The sequence below is a fragment of the Bidens hawaiensis genome, unplaced genomic scaffold, assembly GCF_021521415.1.
Source record: "Bidens hawaiensis isolate Kalapana, Puna unplaced genomic scaffold, B.hawaiensis_p1.1 tig00020676_1, whole genome shotgun sequence".
Taxonomy (NCBI): Eukaryota; Viridiplantae; Streptophyta; class Magnoliopsida; order Asterales; family Asteraceae; genus Bidens; species Bidens hawaiensis.
This window is the reverse complement of record NW_027493175.1, coordinates 77,404-97,198: the sequence shown is the minus strand read 5'-3', so window position 1 is coordinate 97,198 and position 19,795 is coordinate 77,404. Positions and strand designations below refer to the sequence as shown.

Sequence of the window (19,795 nt, the reverse complement as noted above, 5' to 3'; positions counted from 1 at the left end):
ATTATCAATTAGCTCAGTCTGTTGCCCATAAATCTTCTCTTTCTTCATTAACCCTTCATCTACAAGTACTTCCGTCTGGACTTTGCTGATTTCTGTAAAGAGATCTGAGTTGACAATCAGCTTGTAAGACTTCACCGTCGCTAACACTTCCTCATTCTTCCGGCTTAAGGCGTCAGCAACTACATTAGCCTTTCCCGGGTAATACTTGATTTCACAATCATAGTCTTTAATCAACTCTAGCCATCTTCTCTGTCTCATATTCAATTCTTTATGCTCGAAGAAATACTTCAAACTCTTGTGATCTGTATAGATAATACACTTAGTACTATACAAGTAATGTCTCCAGATCTTAAGAGCATATACTACAGCTGCTAACTCTAAGTCATGCGTCGGGTACGTACTTTCATGAACCTTCAATTGCCTTGACGCATAAGCTATAACCTTTCCTCGTTGCATCAACACGCACACTAAACCCTGATGCGAAGCATTAGCACAAACTACTAGATCCTCGTTACCGTCGGGTAAAACGAGAATTGGAGCTTGCGTGAGCCTCTTTTTCAATTCTTCAAATGCTTCTTTCTGATGCTTACCCCAATTGAACACCACAGTCTTTCGGGTCATCCCGGTCAACGGTGCGGCTATCTTGGAGAACCCTTGAATGAATCTCCGATAATATCCGGCCAACCCTAAGAAACTGCGTATCTCAGTGGGGTTTTGCGGCGTCTTCCAATTCTTTATCGCTTCAATCTTAGCTGGGTCCACAGTAATCCCCTCAGGATTGATTATATGAAAATTCTATAAAATAGGGATATACTAAAAATTAATATCCGAATCTTCTTTTTTAAAAAGTCATTATTTATAATTAATAAACAATTTTATAGTAAAAAACATAAGCGGATCATGGGTCTCATCAAACCTAGATAGCTTTTAAATTAGGTTATAACATCTCATTTATTTATGAAACCCTTTTATTATCAAACCCTAATTATATTATTAACTTCATTACAATAAATAAAATTAAATCAAAAAATATATATAAATATTACAAACAAATAATATTAAGCAACCCTCGTAACACAGGGATAAAAGCTAGTTTATAATAAACGAGCCTAGCTCAAGTTTAAAAAATGAAAACTCACAAGCTTATGTACACAAAAAAAAAAAAAAAAAAAAAAGCTCGAAACAAAGTGAGTTCAAGTTTAGCCTAGTTAAACTTGAGCTTTAGCCGACTTGTTTACTACCTAACCAAATCTTGACCCGTCTCCACTGTCTACAACTACAGCGTCCAATTCTTACCCTCAAAATATCATCATTCATTATTTAGCCTCTCGTCTCCAACTTATTATTCACACAACGGCCACTAACCCGATCGTTACCTCCGTTATGGCCGCCACATCTTCCAGTTCTCTCCTCTCTCAACAACCCTTACGCCGTCACTCGGACGCCGTTACCCCGCCACTCGGATCACTAAAACTGCCGCTCTTCAATTCCGATGCTAAATGCTTCCCAAAAAACAAGGTTTCTGTTACCACGTGTAATGTTTTGTACGAGTACGAGAGCGATGAAGCAACCGCCGCCGCCAAGCCTATAAAGGATGACGAATTTGTGACGTTTTTCAGAGAAGCGTGGCCGTATTTTACGGCTCATCGAGGGAGTACGTTCGTGGTTCTTTTGTCGGCTGAAGTAGTTGATAGCTCACATTTGGATGCTATTTTAATGGCAAGTCTATACCTTCAAATTATAAAATTAAATTGTTGTTTTGTATATGTGACTTTGTGATCAAACTATTTTATAGTGAAATTGTTAATAACCGAATCTGGGTTGTATTAGCAATTCTATTTATGGTTTGACTGGTCTAGATAAGTTACAGTGTCTGTGTAGTGCCTGTGTGTGGACAAATACAAATGAATTTTATTACTTTTATCGTGAAAACTAGTCTAATTATTATTAGACTATTAACTTTTGAACTAGAGTAATTATTATTATACTATATTATTTTTTATAATTACTAGTTAATTAGTCGAGTTATTTGTATTACTAGTTTAGTATGCTAATTTTATTTGTACCGGATCCACCACGGGTTATATAGACCTAGTTATGATATGGGTTGTAATTTATGTTTTTGAGTTATTTTTCTTGGGTTAACAAAATTTGGAGTTATAGATATTCTTGTTTATTATTATTATTATTATTATTATTATTATTATTATTATTATTATTTTATCAATTCACCAACATAACATAATACTCATGATTTGATGATTTGTGTTAATTAATTAAACTGTATGCAGGATATATCTCTTCTTCATGGACTAGGAATCAAATTTGTTCTTGTTCCAGGGACACATGTGCAGATTGATCAGCTTTTAGCCGAGAAAGGTTAGCAAAGCCTAGGTTTTCTTGGTGAACGTTTGTATAGTTTATATGAATATATAGTTAATTTGATGTAAATTCAGGACGAGAACCGAAGCATGTTGGAAGATACAGAATTACAGACCCTGAGTCTCTCAAGGCAGCTATGGATTCGGCTGGAAGAATCCGTTTGATGATCGAAGCAAAGCTGTCACGTGGGCCGTCATTATGTGGCATTCGTAGACATGGAGAAAACAGGCGGTGGCATGCTAATGCTAGTGTTGCAAGTGGCAATTTTCTTGCTGCCAAGGTAATGATAGTAATCTTTTTGGTTTTTGCGATATGAAGGAATATTTGTTACTCAAGTTATGGTATTTTTGACAGAAAAGAGGAGTTGTTGAAGGCATTGACTATGAAGCAACGGGTGAAGTGAAGAAAGTGGATGTGCATCGCATACGGGAGAGGCTGGATAACGATTCTATTGTGATCTTAAGCAACCTTGGATATTCAAGCTCTGGAGATGTTCTGAATTGCAAGTATGCTTAATAGTATATGGATTTACTGCTAGGTATTTTTTTGGCATGATCTAATTGGATATAAAAGGGAAAATTTCCATTTATGTTTCAATCCTAGGTAATTTTTTTTATATATGTTTACTTTTTTTGAAATTAAGCAAGGCAAATGAAACATATTGAATCTTGGTTACTAGTAAGTAGTAAGTGTTAATTTTTTCCATGAAACTTGAAGTAGATGGTTATATTGAAGAAAGATGTATACTAAAAAATAATCAAGCTTCATAATGGTTAAATTAAGTCAGATTTGGAAAAAATAATCACTAAATAGTAATCAAGATTCATAGGTGTTTCATTTACCCCTCACATAATTGTAAAAAAAAATTAGCATCTATAAAAGATTCTCATAATATTGAAATACCGAATGAAAGTTGAGTAACTTTAGGTGAAAAAAAAAATGAGTTTAGTGAGATAGTTGAAAAACTTGGTTACTATTGTGTAAAGTTACAATGATATAAAATAACACGATCGTAGTCCCTAGGATTTTCGACCCAAAAAATCAAAATAGGTTTTGTTGGCCCAAGATTATGTTGGGGACATAGTTTGACTTTGACCAATGTACACAGTTCACATGTAACTGATGTACCCTCTATTGCTTGTATTCTACTTTTGGTATTATATTAATGCTCTCTTGCTCTTAATTAGCAAATAACTTTTTAGCTGTAACTATATTGCAAAAGTTTAAGTTTTAAATGTTTCTTGCTGTAAATAATGCAGCACGTATGAGGTTGCTACTGCGTGTGCTTTGGCTCTAGGAGCCGAGAAGCTTATCTGCATAATAGTTGATCCAATTTTGGACGAATCAGGCCGTTTAATTAGATTTTTGACTCTTGAAGATGCTGACATGTTAGTACGTAAACGAGCGAAGCAAAGCGAGATTGCTGCTAATTACGTAAAAGCCATTGGCGAGGAGGAATCTAGTTCCCTTCTTCCAAAGATTGGAAAGACATCTGGTGACAGGTTTACTGGAACGTTTCAAAATGGTGTCGGTTTCGATAATGGAAACGGATTGTGGTCAAGTGAACAAGGGTTTGCCATTGGCGGGCAAGAAAGGTTGAGTAGATCACACGGGCATATATCAGAGATAGCTGCTGCTACTTATGTTTGCAGAGTAAGTCCTTAAAGAGTTATATGTAATTAAGATTATAATATAACGATTTTCATTAATTGTGCTTTGTCTTATGTTTATATAATATTAGGGAGGTGTTCAAAGAGTTCATTTGCTAGATATGAATGTACCGGGAGTGCTATTAAAGGAGCTGTTCCAAAGAGATGGAGTCGGAACTATGGTTGCTAGGTATGCGAAAAATACAATAAAAATTATAAATTTTAACAGTAAGAGTCAAGTAAACATATATTTTGTACTTTGCAGTGATTTATATGAAGGTACAAGGATGGCAAAGGTGGATGATCTTCCTGGAATAAGGGCAATTTTCAAACCGTTAGAAGATTCTGGAACTTTGGTTAAGCGGACTGATGAAGAGGTTTGTAACTTTGTATTGAATTAAAAATTAAAATATTGAATCTTTCTGATAATAGTTAATTGTAAGCGTTGTGTTATGTTTTTAGCTACTTAATGCATTGGATTCGTTCATTGTTGTGGAGAGAGAAGGGCAAGTTATAGCATGTGCCGCTTTGTTTCCGTTCTATGAATATAAATGCGGGGAGGTTGCTGCTATTGCGGTTTCTCCTGATTGTCGGGGACAAGGACAAGGAGACAAATTACTTGGTATAATTATTAACTTGTCTTTGCATTACTTTTTATTTTTTTAGAAAAAGATAATAAGAGCTATATATGTTGGCAGATTATATTGAGAAAAAGGCGTCCTCAATAGGGCTGGAAAGGCTATTTTTGCTGACAACACGGACAGCAGACTGGTATGTTATGCTTCTACTTCCCGGGTCGTTTGTTAAAGATGGTTAGCTATTTGGACTAAAAAAATATTGGGATTTTGACAGGTTTGTGAGACGTGGGTTTACAGAGTGCTCGATTGAGCATATGCCGGTGGAAAGGAGAAAAAGGATAAATCTGTCACGTGGATCCAAGTATTATATGAAGGAACTGTTACCAGACACGAGTGGTATTCGTGTTGATAGTATGTTTGCTTAAGTCTGTTGAATGGTGAGATGTTTTCTTTATTAGATAATGTGGATAAGTTTGTATGTGTTGGTCTGGAGGTTGGTGCATTGGAAGGGAGTTTTGGGGCTAGTTTATTGTTAATGTTGGAGTCATGAGCTTGTTATTTGGTATATCCAAGCTAAATGCATATTTAGGGATCTGAAGGATTTTTTATGCCCCTTTTTAAATAATCCAACTTTGGTTTTTTGTTATAATTTTGTTTACCTGTGTCAACCTAAGGTATGGATGTAAATTTTACTCATTTTGCGAATGCGCAAGTAATTCGTTTTTATTTTATTGATAGATGAGGGAAATTGGTAAATTAATTTGGTAATAATGTTAAATTATTACAAATTAAATTAGAAAAAAATAGACATAATGTTAAGAAGTTACAAATTTGGACATACACGTAGGCTAACAGTGGAAACTTTACTAAAAGATTATTAGCTAACTTGTAGAATTACAAGACAGTCTCTTTATGTTATTAGTATTATTTGGATCATACACAGGTGGTAATATGTACAGGACGGCGCCGTGACACCAAAAGGAAGATGCAAATTAGTCGGATCACGAAACTGGACAATTTTTCTATTGTGATATATCCTATATATAGCCCAGTACTCTCGCGTATTATTATCCGTTCATATTGTGTCGTCAACAAAACCTACATTTGGCTGGTGGATTCAATGCAAATGCGTTTGGCACTGTTTTGTGGACCAAGTTTAGACAGATTGAACTCAGTTTCTTGATCCGTCTAAACATAAGAGAGAAAGGAATCGAAATACATCAGTGGAATTTGGTCGATAACGACGATCCAAACATATCAAACCCATATGATCAATGTAAGTCTGTTGCACAGGTCACAAGATCAATCATGTGGGTCTGTTGTGCAACTCAATTAAGTTAATGAAAGGTAGCAAGCGTGGCTTGTGTCACTACAAATGTGCAAGTTCTCATGGTATCTGTCAACAAGTTGTACGTTTAAACTTTTAAAAGATGGAGTCTTTTATCCCTTTTAATAGTGATCACGCTAAAATACCACTAATTCATAGTGATCACTCTAATATACCCCACCAATTCATATGATCTCACTATGTATGTTGGGGCGTGTCTAAACTTCAGCACAAAATACGCAAAAAGTAATGAAAACCATTGCTTGAAGTGATCTACAAAACCTACGTTTACTGAAGTCACGACCTGAATGTGATATGCGAGAGTAGCCTAGCGTCCAATGGAAACTTAAGCAGACATTTCAAAGAATACACGACTTTAAGTTGATACACGAAACTTATGTCACTGCATCACTGGCGGTTTCTTCCTAAGTTACCGTAGGGCCCAAAAATCCGTGATCTTAGAATCCATCCCAACTGAGTAAAGCCATGGCCGTCTAGACAGTTGCAGAAGCTGATACAAAATTAGCCAAAGTATCTGCAACACAGCGACAATGAAATCTCTACACTAACTCATTCATTCGCCACCACCTTCATGTCATCAATTACAAGCATACAAAGCACAAAAAATGTAACCCTTTTCATAACCAGCACAGCAGGATCCAACCTCAAGCAAACAAAAAGCAATACAACTAAAATCAATTTCAAGTATGGCTCCTTAAAACTTATCGGCATACCAGTAACAATTGTTGTTCATTTAACTAAGCAGGTGTTTGGGATTGCTTATTTTCACCAACTTATAACTTAACTTATTGAAAAGTTGATAAGTTGTTTGGGATTGCTTATGTTGTGAGAACTCACAGGAAAAAGTTATAAGGAGGTAACATAACCCAAACACCCCTAAATGAACAAAAAATATTGTTCATTTTCGTTCATCAAAACACAAACAAACTTTTCATGAAAGAGTACACAAATGGTTCACCAATTCATTTCGTCTAGAACTTTGCATATCAAATCCCTATAAATCTAGATGTTTTTTTTTATATTGTAATCGAAGCTCGAAATCTCTACACCAATTCAGTTACAAGCATACAAAAACAAATACTGATCGGTAAAACCGCAATGCTTCTAGCAATTCTAAAATCACTTTAACTTGCAAGTCCATAAAACTTATTAATTATGGCATTGGCGTACCCGTAGCAACAGGACGGTGAAAAGTTTAAAACTCATTCCATAGAAACCGAAGCCCCTAACTCCTTAAGCTTGGCAACAATCGCTTCCGCTTCGTCCTTCGTAATCCCCTTCTTCACGACAGCCGGGGCCTTGTCCACCAAATCCTTAGCCTCCTTCAACCCTAAACTCGTAAACGCTCTAACCTCTTTAATAATCTTAATCTTCGCCGGCGCATCAAACTTCTCCAACTTCACGTCAAATACCACCTTCTCCGCCGCCGCCTTCGTTTCCCCCGCCGCCGCCGCCCAGTGATGGGCCGAGGCCGCTGACTAATGGGCCGTAGTTGTTGAGCCCCATCTTGTAACGTAAGAGGATTGCGTAATCGTTTCTTTCGAGCTTTGTGAGGCTCAGAATCTCGTCGGCGATGCGTTCGAGTTTCTCCGGATGGGTTTCGGTGGCCGTGCAGAAATGGGATTGAAAACGGGAGAGTGATCGGAGGATTGGTAGGGTTTTGGAGGTGATTCTTGCCATGGTTTAGGGTTTTGGATCTGAAGAAGAAGAAGATGATGGTGGTAGTTTAAGCAGGTCTTGTCTTTTGTTTAATGGCAGTTTTACACCCTGTTGTTTGGCTTAAGGTGCTAATTTAGGTATAAAGTTTATATCAACTTCAGTTAACAACGAGAAGTTTAGATTAGGGCTGACGTGTACGATAAGACACGGATACAAACATATTAATACGAGGTATACACGATAAGAGCTGTTTTAAAACATATACTCAACATGTTTAGTGAAACAAAAGTCAGTGATCGGCGTCGCTGAGAATTGGAGATGTGAAGGCGATGACCAGAGAATCGGAGATGTAGCCGTAGAGAGGGAGATCGGAGTATCGGAGGCCGAAGGGAGACTACCGGATATCTGGACGTGTGCCGCTATTGTTTGTGGATGTGTCTGGAGTTTGGATTGATGTATTATTTAGGGTTAGTATTTAGGTATATAATATAACATATTATATATATTTTTAGTTATAAAAAAAATCTAATCAGATACTAACGTGTTTTTAACAGGTAAACGGGTGTTTTACCTTTTTAGACACGAAAATTAACAGATTGATTCGTGTCGACATGTTTAGAACACGAAACATGTTTCGGCCATACCTGATACGTGTTAAAGTTGTTTAGGTTCGTGTTGTGTATTCGTGTACGTGTCTAAATTGCCAACTCTAGTTTAGATAAGGTCCTTATAACTACGGTTTTGAGACCCGCAAGAAGTTTATTATGGTGTAATGAGTTGAGCTGCTCGTGAATGGCTCGAATAATTAAAGCATGAATGGAGTTGAGTTTAATGAGCACAAGTTTAAGTTAGGGTTAATTTAACAAAGAGATATTGGATTTTAATAATCCAAATTTTGGCCTTTTGGCCAACAATAATTCTAATTAAAGAAATTTCCTATGTTAATCATAACTTTCACCATATTGATTTCCATCGAGCCTTTCTCTAACCGAGACTAACCCAGTTAATCTTTAGGCAAAATATGTCATTTCTCCAACAACACTTATGTTTATTAAAACCCATGTTTATTTTTCTTCTCCAACTATGGAAGTAAACGAGTCGAGCCGAGCTCAGCTTGTTTCTCTCTCAATTTCTAAAGCTCGAGCTCGGCTCATCACTCATGAGTGGTTTTTGAAGCTCGAGGTCAACTCGTTTACTATTTATTAATCAACTAGTGTTTTACCCAGCGCGTTGCGCTGGGCAAGTTAGTAAAACTCGGGTGTTGGTAAAACCCAAGCGTTGTGATCTTAAGTGTTGAGACAGTAAGTCGACACGAATTCGGTCGGTTCCGGTTACGCGTGTTATTGTACCAAAACTAAACAAAAAATAAATAAATATTAAGGTGGATCAAATGGGGTGGCTTCGGTGGGAAAAAGTCGATCGTTGGTAAAACCCAATCGTTATCGATCCCGGACATTGAGGCGGTCACTCTACGAGAATTCGGTTGGTTTCCATCACATTCGTGACGGTACCATAACTAAAAAACATAAACATTCGGTTAGTTTTCGTTACGTTTGTTACGGTAGTAGAACTAAAACAAAACGTAGTGAGTTTACGCGAATATGTCACGTTCATTACGATGCCAAAATTAAAACAAAACAAAAACAAAATTGATTTTTGGCCGATTTTTGTCACATATGTTATGGGCTCGAACTAAAACAAAAAAAATACCACTAATGTAACATCCAGCCCCTCGCACCACAAATATTGTCCGTTTTACCCACGAAGAGCTCACGGATTTGTTTTTGGTTGCCCAGGGAAAACTTCCTAGGAGGTCACCCATCCTGCTACTACTCCCACCTGAGCACGCTTAACTGTGAAGCTCTCCTTTCATCCACTACCATTAAGCCCAAAACACTTTGGTGATTTAAGAGGCGGGACATTTACTTATGAACCAAAGATCTCTCTTGTCCACGGCCAATGTGAGATTTGCTTAGGGTGTTACAACTAATAACGTGCCGTAAAGTGGCCCAATGGAGACTTTGTGGCACCAAAGTTCTAAATTATTCTATATAATAATATTTATATATTTATAATTATTTTAAAATCTTTTTAATTATAACTTTATATTATATGTAATATTTCTTTATTGTTCATAGGTGTATAATTAATAACAATTACATAACTTTCCGAACCCTCCATAAATAAGTGGTGGTGGTGGTGGTGGTGGCGGCGACGACGGCGGTTGTGGTCGCGATGGTGATGGTGGTGGTAGTGGCAGGGGTGGTGGCGGCGGCGACGGTGGTGGTGGTGGTGATGGTGATGAGTTTTTAAGTTAAATTACATCTTGCATTTGTCCCCCTCAGGTTGAAGAAATGATATATTTTTCCCTAAAACTAACCGGGTTAGTTCCCGTTAAGAAAATGATTAGTGGTGGCCAATAGGGTGAAAGTTGGGATTAACCTAGGAAATTTCTTAAGATGGGATTAATACAAGACAATAGGCCAAACTTTGATTTATTAAAATCCAATCTCTCTTTAAAAGACGAGCCGACCCAGGGTTGTTACTTACTCAAGAGCTAACTCGAACTCTTGTAAGTTAAGCCAGGGCAGATTAAATCTTCAACGATTAGACTCATTAACACTCTTAGTGCTATCAAGGAGCATTATGAGCTAGTAAATATTCGGATTTTGATGGAAGTAAATTTGTTAGAAAAATAAAAATGTCTAAATGTAAAGTTCATCTTACAAGACTCGTGACTAAATCCGGTCACTTAGCGAACTTCTCAACAAATATAGAATGTATAATGTTACATTTATAATTTGAACCAAATGCATTTACTTAGTTGCATCCAATTTCTTAACAAAAAAAATCCATTTTGTCTAATGTCTACCCTCATTTGATATACACAATTTCCACAAATCAACTATTAGATCGTGTTCATTCAGTACAAATTCAAACAACTCTCAACTGACTGTTCGTGTTATCATGCCACCTTCCTCCAGCAACAAACCGCCATCACTGCAAGGGACATATGCTCTCCATAAACCCCTACACAAATCACGACCACTGCAAGCGGACTTTGCTTCAGCTCACATTTTCAAAACACACACACACACAACTGCATTTAAGTCAAGTTTTGTTTATTTGGTGAATGGTGACGGATCTTCGGTTTAGGGGCAAATTCAAACTAAATATTCTTTCATGATTCAGAGAATCAAGGTGACTACTTGTTAAACAAATATAGGTTCCTATATATCAAAATATGCATACATTAATTTGGAAAGCAGTTGGAATTGATGTTTTTGTTCTTGAGGCGACTTTCGGACTGGTGAGGAAGGGAGAAACATAAGATGGCTTTGATGATAACCTCAACATTAGGGGAAGGGGCGCACTATCTTTCTTATTACTCCGAGTAAATTAGATAAATAGTTCATATGGTTTGTCGAACAATAAAATAGTTACTGAAGAGGTATGTACCCGCCTCAACACCGAGCAAGGCGGGTCAACCCACAAGATAAACACATTATGAAGGCACAAAGCCAAAACCTATGCGCATGGCGCATACAAACATGCTCAGGCATCATATGCCCAGGCACACATATGCTCGCGCATCACATATGCGCGCGGCGCTTATCACATGCTCGTGCATATCACATCTGCCCAGGCACACATATGCTCGCGCATCACATATGCGCGCGGCGCACCAGCGCGCGGCGCATATCACATCTGCGCATGAAATATCTGCGCGTGAGAATAAAGAGAAGACCTCGCGCATCCTCAGGATGGGCGCATATCACACATGCACATAATCGACCTCGTCCTTATCCAAATCAGGATTAGGGCAACCTTGATTGTGCACGTCAGACAACCTTCCAGAAGGCATCTTTTTAAGGAATAAGAATATGCTGATGTTGACAGCTGCCAAATGAAAGGTCGACAACTCAGCATGACACATGTGCTACCACGTGATTACAACCAACGAGAAAGCGCCAGGTGTCCCAGAGGACACGTGGCGCAGTGCGATTGGAGGAGGCCAACGAGGTTGAGCCTAATCAGTGGAAACCCTAGCACTATAAATACAGCATCAACTCCACTTTGATGAACACATTCACACTCAATCATTGACAGTTACAAAGACATTGATTCACATTGAAGCATATTCAATCACACAATCATACAGAGTAACAGAAAAAGTATTCAGCTATTAAGCAATACTCTCCCAATTCCCTTACTCACACATTATTATCTTCTCCTACACATACTTATTCTCACGCCGGAGGGTTACCCCAAAGAGGACCCATCTGTCCCTTTCTGAGGGGTAAGTAACGGCGCTGTTCATTTTGTAGGTGGAAGAACACTGATCCAGAAGAACCATCGGTGAAATAGTATAATCACACCCGAGGAAAGTAGATCTGCTACCAGTGAATAGATCCACGTTTCGTCATTGGCGCCACAAATGGCGCCATCCACTGTTACATCGGCAATCAGATCTAATCAGATCTACAAAAAAAAAATAAAAAAATCAATCACCATGGTTTCTGGCATTCGTAACGTTGATCAAGCTCTGGAGGATATTGAACGTGAGGGTGTTAACGACGGACAGCAGGTTCTGAGGGTTCCGCGTGATTCTACGCGTACCACCAGCAACCGTCCCTTCGTCACAACCCCTCACGGCCAGACTGAAACTCCTCCAGACGATCTCGCGTTACAAAATATGGCCGGCGCGAAACTGAAAGGACCAATGGGTCCAGAAGAAGAAACAAATGATCCGAATGAATGGCTCATAAACGAGCAGCGGCGTCTGATAGAAAAGTACAACGAAATGGTCAAACAGAAGAAGCTAGCCGACCAAACACAAAGGCAAGCGTTTGATAAGCAGACTACAAAGAGGCCGCGTGCGCCGGAAGAAGGACATTCTGTTCACACTGCACACACTGAGTTCAGTGATGAAGAAATGCATAGCATGAGGAAGACGCGGGATACTCATGCAGGAGGCTCACAGCTCCGCGCGCCTGTGAACATGGCGCCTGGAGCCAGAGCAGATCTGGATCTGCACATGCCATACAGCCCACCGGTCAGAGGGCAAGTGGACGTAACCACACCCTACAGACCAGCCATCTTGGTAAAACACTCAAAGTTTACTGCGCGCATCGCGCAGGCTCCCATCCAGCACAAGACCAAGATGCCAAGTGGTCTGGGCAAATATGATGGCACAACAGATCCAGATGACTTTTTGCAAGGTTTCTATAACACGGGAAACCTAGAGAGCTGGACGATGCCAACATGGTGTCATATGTTTGCTCGCTGCCTCACGGGCGCAGCGCGGGTATGGTTCGAGAGTTTGCCGACTGGGCAAATTGATGGGTTCGAGGAACTATTAGAAAAGTTCCAAGCCCACTTCGTACAGCAGCGCAGGCACACGCGCGATCCTGATGACATCATGCACTGCGTACGCAGGAATGATGAAACGATTGAAGATTACATCACTCGTTTCAATCAGGAGTCCCTGGCAATCGGGGGTATAACTGAGCAGCTCCTGCGCGTGGCCTTTATACAAGGCGCGCGCAGTGATCAACTCCGCCGAGCTCTCGTAAGCAAAGATGGTATGCCCACCACTTGGGCAAAACTAATGGAAGCCTCGCGAGTCTTCGCGAGAAATGAAAAACAGATTGCCCAAGATAGGGCAAGAGAAAGAGCGCATCAGGCTGAATCACCGCGCAGCAAAGAGAAGAGGGCCAAACAGAACTCTGTATGGTCCAGGTTACAGCCAACAAGTTTTTCTTCAGCAGAGAAGCAAGCGCAACCAAGCTCACCCCAGCCCCAAAAAGATGTTCGTAATCGCGGGGATGGTGACAAGAGGGAGGGCGGCAGAGATCCTAGCAGACCTCTGCCAAGAATATGGACTCCACTCACTAAAACACCTTCACAGGTGTTAAGTACTGAGAATGTTCAATTCAAGCCCCCCAAGCAACTACACTACAAGGGACCGCAAAACAGTGGCAAATATTGTGAATTTCACAGGTCCCCGGGCCACAACACCGACGCATGCCATCATTTAAAGGATGCGATCGAGAAGGATGTAAAATCAGGCAGGCTGGCTCACTTGGTGAAAAACCAAAGAATAGAAGATGAGCAACCGGAAGGAGCCTCTGCCAGCAAGAAATACAAAAGAATCTGTGTGGCTGAGGGGGGACGACAAGGGCAGACGTCAAGAAAGAGAAGCGCGCAAATCCACGGAGATTGGCGCGAGCAGCAAGTCATCTTCCCAAGAATCAGGGGAGGCCCTTCAATAAGCAGTCCTCTCGTCATCACCACACACATTGCTCATTACGAAGTGTCAAAGGTCCTGGTGGACACTGGAAGCGAATCTGACATTATGTATGAGCAATGTTTCAGAAAGTTAGACCCGGCAGACCAAGCGCGGCTCGAAATTGTGAACGCACCAATCTGTGGTGTCTCAAATGAAATCATCCATCCCCTAGGCCAGATTCAGTTTGAACTAACTATGGGGGATGATGAGCACAAGCGAGCCGAAGTTGTCAACTTCTTGGTCTTGCCCACCACGTCATGCCACAATATGATCCTGGGTAGGGGAACGATTGCCCAATTTAATGCTGTACCGTCGCCAGCGCACGGCGCATTGGGGTTCCCTACACCAACAGGCGTAACATTTGTTTACCGCGATCATTTGTGCGCAGTGACAAGTACGCCGCGGGAAGGGAGAATGAAACTTCCAATGGCGGACAATGCGCCAGAGAAGTGGATTTTAAACCCAAAATTCCCAGAGCAAACGGTCACAATTGGCGCTACCATTTCAGACGAAACGAGATTGAGAATGAAAAAGTTGCTCACAAAATACACGTCGGTTTTCGCGTGGCAACACTCCGATATGACGGGGGTCCCGCGAGACTTGGCGCAACATTCTCTTAACACGTTCAAGTCGGTGGAGCCAATTGCTCAGAAAAAGAGAGTCATGGGGGATGAAAAGGCGAAGGCCATGAATGAGCAAGTGGAGGACCTGTTGCGCGCAAACATCATCCTCCCGATCCGATATCAGACGTGGGTAGCCAATCCTGTGATGGTAAAGAAAAGCAACGGGGGTCATGGAGGATGTGTATTGACTTCAAGGACCTCAACAAAGCATGTCCGAAAGACTGTTACCCCCTCCCAAACATCGACGCAAAGGTGGACTCCGTGGCGCCATTCAAGCTCAAATGTTTCCTGGATGCCTACAAAGGCTATCACCAGATTCAAATGGCACCACAGGACGAAGACAAGACTGCCTTCAGAACCGACAAGGGTGTTTTTTGTTACACAAAAATGCCCTTTGGTTTAAAAAATGCGGGCGCAACCTATCAGAGACTTATGGATTCGGTTTTCAGTGAACAAATCGGAAGAAATCTAGAAGTCTACGTTGATGATTTGGTGATCAAGAGCAGGGAGGAGAGACAAATGCTCAAAGACATCGAGGAAACTCTTCAGCGCCTAACGGAAGTTAACATGAAGCTCAACCCGAGCAAATGTACTTTCGGCGCGGAAGAGGGGAAATTTCTTGGTGTAATGGTCACTAAGGATGGTTTCAAGGTGAACCCTGAAAAGGTGGAAGCCATCCTTGACATGCCTTCACCATCCACCATGAAAGAGGTTCAGAAGCTGAATGGTAGATTGGTGTCAATCAACAGGTTCCTAGCGAACCACGCCAGCAAATCTACTCCATTCGTTAACACTTTGAGGAATTGCTTGAAGAAGAGCCAATTCAAGTGGACGCCTGAGGCTGAGCAAGCTTTCAGTGAGATAAAAGAATGTCTCATAAAGCTGCCCGCGCTCACAGCTCCATTTCCTGGCGAAACCCTTACATTGTACTTGTCAGCTGGAGACCGCGCCATCGGAGCAGTATTATTGGTGGATCACAAGGGGATCCAAACGCCAATATACTATGTGAGTCGGGTGCTGACAGACCCTGAGACGCGCTATTCCATCATGGAAAAGTTAGTTTTGTCACTAACACACGCGTCGCGCAAGCTTCACAGATACTTCAATGGTCATCCGATTGAAGTTCTGACAGGTTACAACATCCAGCAAGTCTTGCGACGCCCCGCGCTCTCCGGAAGGCTGACAAAGTGGGCGCTGGAATTGGGTGAACACACGATCACTTATAAGCCCCGTCCAGCAATAAAGGGTCAAGTTTTGGCGGATTTCATCACGGAAATCCCAGAGGGAAAGATTGAAGAAGCTCAGCGCGAGGTAGACCCTCCGCGAGCAAATGATGAAGAAGATGTTTGGAGGCTATTCACTGATGGAGCCTCCAACAGCGAAGGGTCCGGCGCAGGCCTCAAACTGGTGGACCCTGATAATCATGAATATACTTATGCTATTAAGTTGGACTTCAAGAGTACCAACAATGAGGCTGAGTATGAAGCCCTGCTGGCTGGTCTGCGCATTGCGCGCAAGTTTGGAGTTAAAAGGCTAGAGGCACATGTTGATTCTTACTTGGTAGCTGCACATGTCAATGGCCTTTATGATGCCAAGGAGAACACCATGCCTCTATATCTAGAGCAGGCAAAAAAGCTCGTTGAGCAGTTTGACTTCTTCAAAATCATACACATCTCGCGCAGCGAAAACAAGTCCGCTGACGCGTTGAGTAAGATGGCATCAACTAATTTTGATCACTTTGGCAAAGATGTCAGGGTGGAAGTGATGAGCAACCCGTCAGTGCAAACGCAATCGGTCCTTGTAATTCATACAACCCCTTCATCCTGGATAACTCCAATAATGGAATTCCTGAAGGAGGGGACGTTACCGGACGATCGCGCACAGGCGAGAAAGATAAGACACAAGGCGCAGAACTATGAACTACTTGATGGTACATTATATCGACGTTCTTATCTTGGACCGCTCATGAAATGCCTGGATGCTGAAGAAGCAAGCTATGTGATTAGGGAGATTCACGAAGGAATCTGCGGCATACACGCTGGCCCGCGCATGGTGGTTGCCAAGGCAATGAGCTCAGGCTACTATTGGCCAGGCATGTACTTGGATGCGCTAAAAGAAATACAAAAATGCAAGGCATGTCAGAGCTACGCGCCAAACACCATGCGGCCAAAGAACAACTTGATTCCGGTGACCTCTGCATGGCCTTTCCACAAATGGGCCATTGATATCGTGGGGCCCCTGCCGCAAGCGCAAGGGCGAGTGAAATTTTTGGTAGTGGCGATAGACTATTTCACAAAATGGGTTGAGGCCAAGCCACTAGCAAAAATCACAGCTGAGGCGATGAAGCAATTTATCTGGAGCCACATCATTTGCCGTTTTGGCCTTCCTATGGAAATTATGAGCGACAATGGCAAACAATTCACTGACAGGAAGATATCCAGCTGGCTCAAAGAATTGCACATCAACCAAATCTTCACTTCGGTCTACCACCCTCAGGGGAATGGCCAAGTGGAGCGCGCGAATCAAAGTTTGTTAAATGGGCTGAAGAAAAGGTTGGAGGGAGAATCCCATTCTTGGGTCGAAGAGTTACCTAATGTCCTGTGGGCGCATAGGACATTAAGCAAAACTAGCAATGGCGAATCCCCATTCAGCCTAACCTATGGGACAGAGGCTATGATCCCAGCAGAAATTGGATGCCCATCCCATAGGGTACTCATGATGAGCAAGACTGATAACGAGCGCGAAAGAAGATTGGACCTTAACTTGCTTGAAGGGCGCAGAGAAGAGGCTATCATCAATGAAGCCAGATACAAGAAAAAACTGGAAAAATATTATAATCAGCGCGTTAAAGAGTGCCACTTCAAGAAAAATGATTTTGTCCTTCGAAACAATGAAGCTAGCCGCGCAATACCCCCAGGAAAAATGTCCCCCAATTGGGAAGGACCTTATCAAATTTCAGAAGATTTGGGGAAAGGCGCGTACACTTTAAAAGATTTGAATGGAAAAGAGATACCGCGCGCGTGGAACGCGGCACAACTTAGAAAATGCTTCATGTAAAAGTTCAAATATGTAATCAAGGCTTTTAAGCCATCATGAATGATGATTCGCGCTATCTTTCAATATTTGTTCTATTACCTTTGCATACATGTTTCACACTTCCTTTATTAATTTGGAGCAATATGACAACACTATATTGACTTCAAAACGAAATAAAACGAAGTAAAACATACATGCGCGAGCCTTAGCTCAAACGCGTTAACGAGTCTTAACTCTAAAACGTCAGGGCCTTAGCCCAAACCTACGAGCCTTAGCTCAAACACGTTAATGAGTCTTAACTCTAAAAACTTCAGGGCCTTAGCCCAAAACAAAGAGCCTTAGCTCAAAACACTCACAAACATCCATCTTACATCCCGCGCAGCCTGATCATAAAATCCTTAAACACAACTAACGCAAAGTACATGCCATATCATAGTTGTTAAGGTCTCAGGTCGAGGTCGCGCGCGGAATCATAGTGGATATCTGAGTAACACATGCTGACATGTAATGGCTAAAACTCATACTTCCATATTAAAACCGCGCGACCTCGAAGCGCAAAAAAGGGAATTGAGAAAACATATCGCGCATGTCAGCATAAACAAGATACTACGAAACCACTTACAAAATAGGACTATGGTTAAGTGAATAATTTCCTTACGACCTTGTTCTTATTTTAACGTGCAAGCATATCTAATATCTATACAAGCAAACATGAAGAGATGAATGGAAATGCGCAAGATGTGAAAAAGGGAAAACAAATTTCATTCCATTGCGTTGAAATTTACAAGTATGATGAGTTACAAATTACAAATAAAAATAAAAACATGAAGGGCTTCTCAAGTCTCCACGTTGACATTAGCCTCTTCATCATCCTCATCATCGCCCTCGGCATCTGGCGCAGCCTGCTCCTCTTCATCTCCAAACTGACCATAGTCAAGTTCTTCCTCCTCATTGGAGTCTTCTATCACGACGGTGTCAGGAGCAGATTCTTTCGCCGCGCCAGAACCGCTGGCAGGGGCAACATCCCCCGCGCCACCATCATCGCCACCAGCCCTCTCGCATTCATCGAGCAACTTCTTTAGCGCGCCGAGGTCGGGCTGGTCAGCAAGCGCAGCTATCTGCAAAATCAATAGAAAAGTATTGAGTACAAAACACTTGGAAAATTAATCAAGTAAAACTCATTAAGGTCAAGGTACCTGCATAAGGATGGGGATGGGAGTATTCATGTACTTCTCCCCCACCGCGGCCATGTCCGCGCAGGCCGCGTCGCTCTTGTAAGGGTACTCGGATGGGTTCTTCTTCAACATGCCATATTCATACCCATCCGTAAACCCTTCAGCGCGACCCACCAAGCGCGCGGCAGCATTGCAGTCCATCACAAGGGCCTGAAACTCGGCGGAATATTTCATCGCCAAAGCGCAACGAGTCATGCCCTGTGACACCAGCCATTGGCGATCCTGCGCGAGGCCAGCAACAGACGTCTCGAGGGCAGGAACCTGGGAGTTTAATAACTCAACAGTTTCCTTGGTATTTTTTAGCTCCTCCTTATCAGATGCTGCTGCCCGCAAAAATTTTTTCTTTCTCCGCCTGCGCAGCACCAAGTGCTTCCTGGCTGGACGCTGTCGTCGCCAAGGCCTCATCTCTATCGGCCTGCGCGGCGGCCAACTCCCTCTTCAGGCGCGCAACCTCGCTCTACAGTGATGATTTCTCAGTGATACTCTGGACGATAGCTTGGTCACGCGCCTCAGCCTGCTGTTCCAAGACACGCACTCTACGCGCGTACTTGGCAACTTCGGCCTCCGCCACCTGCTGCTTCTCCCGCACAGCTTGGAGCTCATGCCCGCGCTTAATATAGGCGGTGTTGGCACTTGCTCGGTTTTCGCTGAGCTCCGCCTGGAGTTTCTCAGCTCGTGCGAGCATCAGAAAGGTTCCAGGCGGCCACCTTAGCCTCTCGCTGGGCTTCCACAAGAGCATCGCGTACTTTAATATAATCGCGGTGAAGCTCTTGGGAGGCAGCAAAGAAAGCTGACCCAGCGAAAATGTGATCGTTGAGCAAGTCAGCGCGGGTGCGCTCCTCCTGATACCTCCTTTCAGTAGGAGGCACGGCTTGAGCCCAGAAGTCCTCGCATACGCCCATGGATTGGAAGGAACTTTCTTCATTAATATTCCATCTCGGGCGATAAACGTGGTCACCTTCCTACAAAACACAAGAAATGTTCTAAGTCATA

General features: G+C 42.0%; 1 protein-coding gene and 1 pseudogene across 1 annotated transcript; one reads left to right on the top strand and one right to left on the bottom strand.

Moving 5' to 3' along the window:
- Positions 1 to 1,363: 1,363 nt before the first annotated feature.
- LOC143561438 (putative amino-acid acetyltransferase NAGS2, chloroplastic) lies at positions 1,364 to 5,100 on the top strand. The gene is made up of 10 exons (XM_077049527.1): positions 1,364 to 1,719; positions 2,292 to 2,379; positions 2,457 to 2,662; positions 2,737 to 2,888; positions 3,642 to 4,035; positions 4,124 to 4,221; positions 4,297 to 4,408; positions 4,494 to 4,653; positions 4,730 to 4,802; positions 4,884 to 5,100. Exons 1-10 carry the CDS (start codon positions 1,384 to 1,386, stop codon positions 5,032 to 5,034), a joined length of 1,770 nt encoding a protein of 589 aa, XP_076905642.1. The 5' UTR covers positions 1,364 to 1,383; the 3' UTR covers positions 5,035 to 5,100.
- Positions 5,101 to 7,104: 2,004 nt separating this feature from the next.
- Positions 7,105 to 7,751, bottom strand: LOC143561437 (uncharacterized; annotated as a pseudogene).
- Between the last annotated feature and the right edge of the window lie 12,044 nt (positions 7,752 to 19,795).

What these genes read in the sequence shown, in the direction of transcription:
- LOC143561438 (XM_077049527.1), top strand. Translation starts at nt 1,384, where the DNA reads ATGGCCGCCACATCTTCCAGTTCTCTCCTCTCTCAACAACCCTTACGC. An exon ending in ATTTGGATGCTATTTTAATG is followed by an intron (nt 1,720 to 2,291) that starts GCAAGTCTATAC and finishes AACTGTATGCAG; the next exon opens with GATATATCTCTTCTTCATGG. An exon ending in TCAGCTTTTAGCCGAGAAAG is followed by an intron (nt 2,380 to 2,456) that starts GTTAGCAAAGCC and finishes ATGTAAATTCAG; the next exon opens with GACGAGAACCGAAGCATGTT.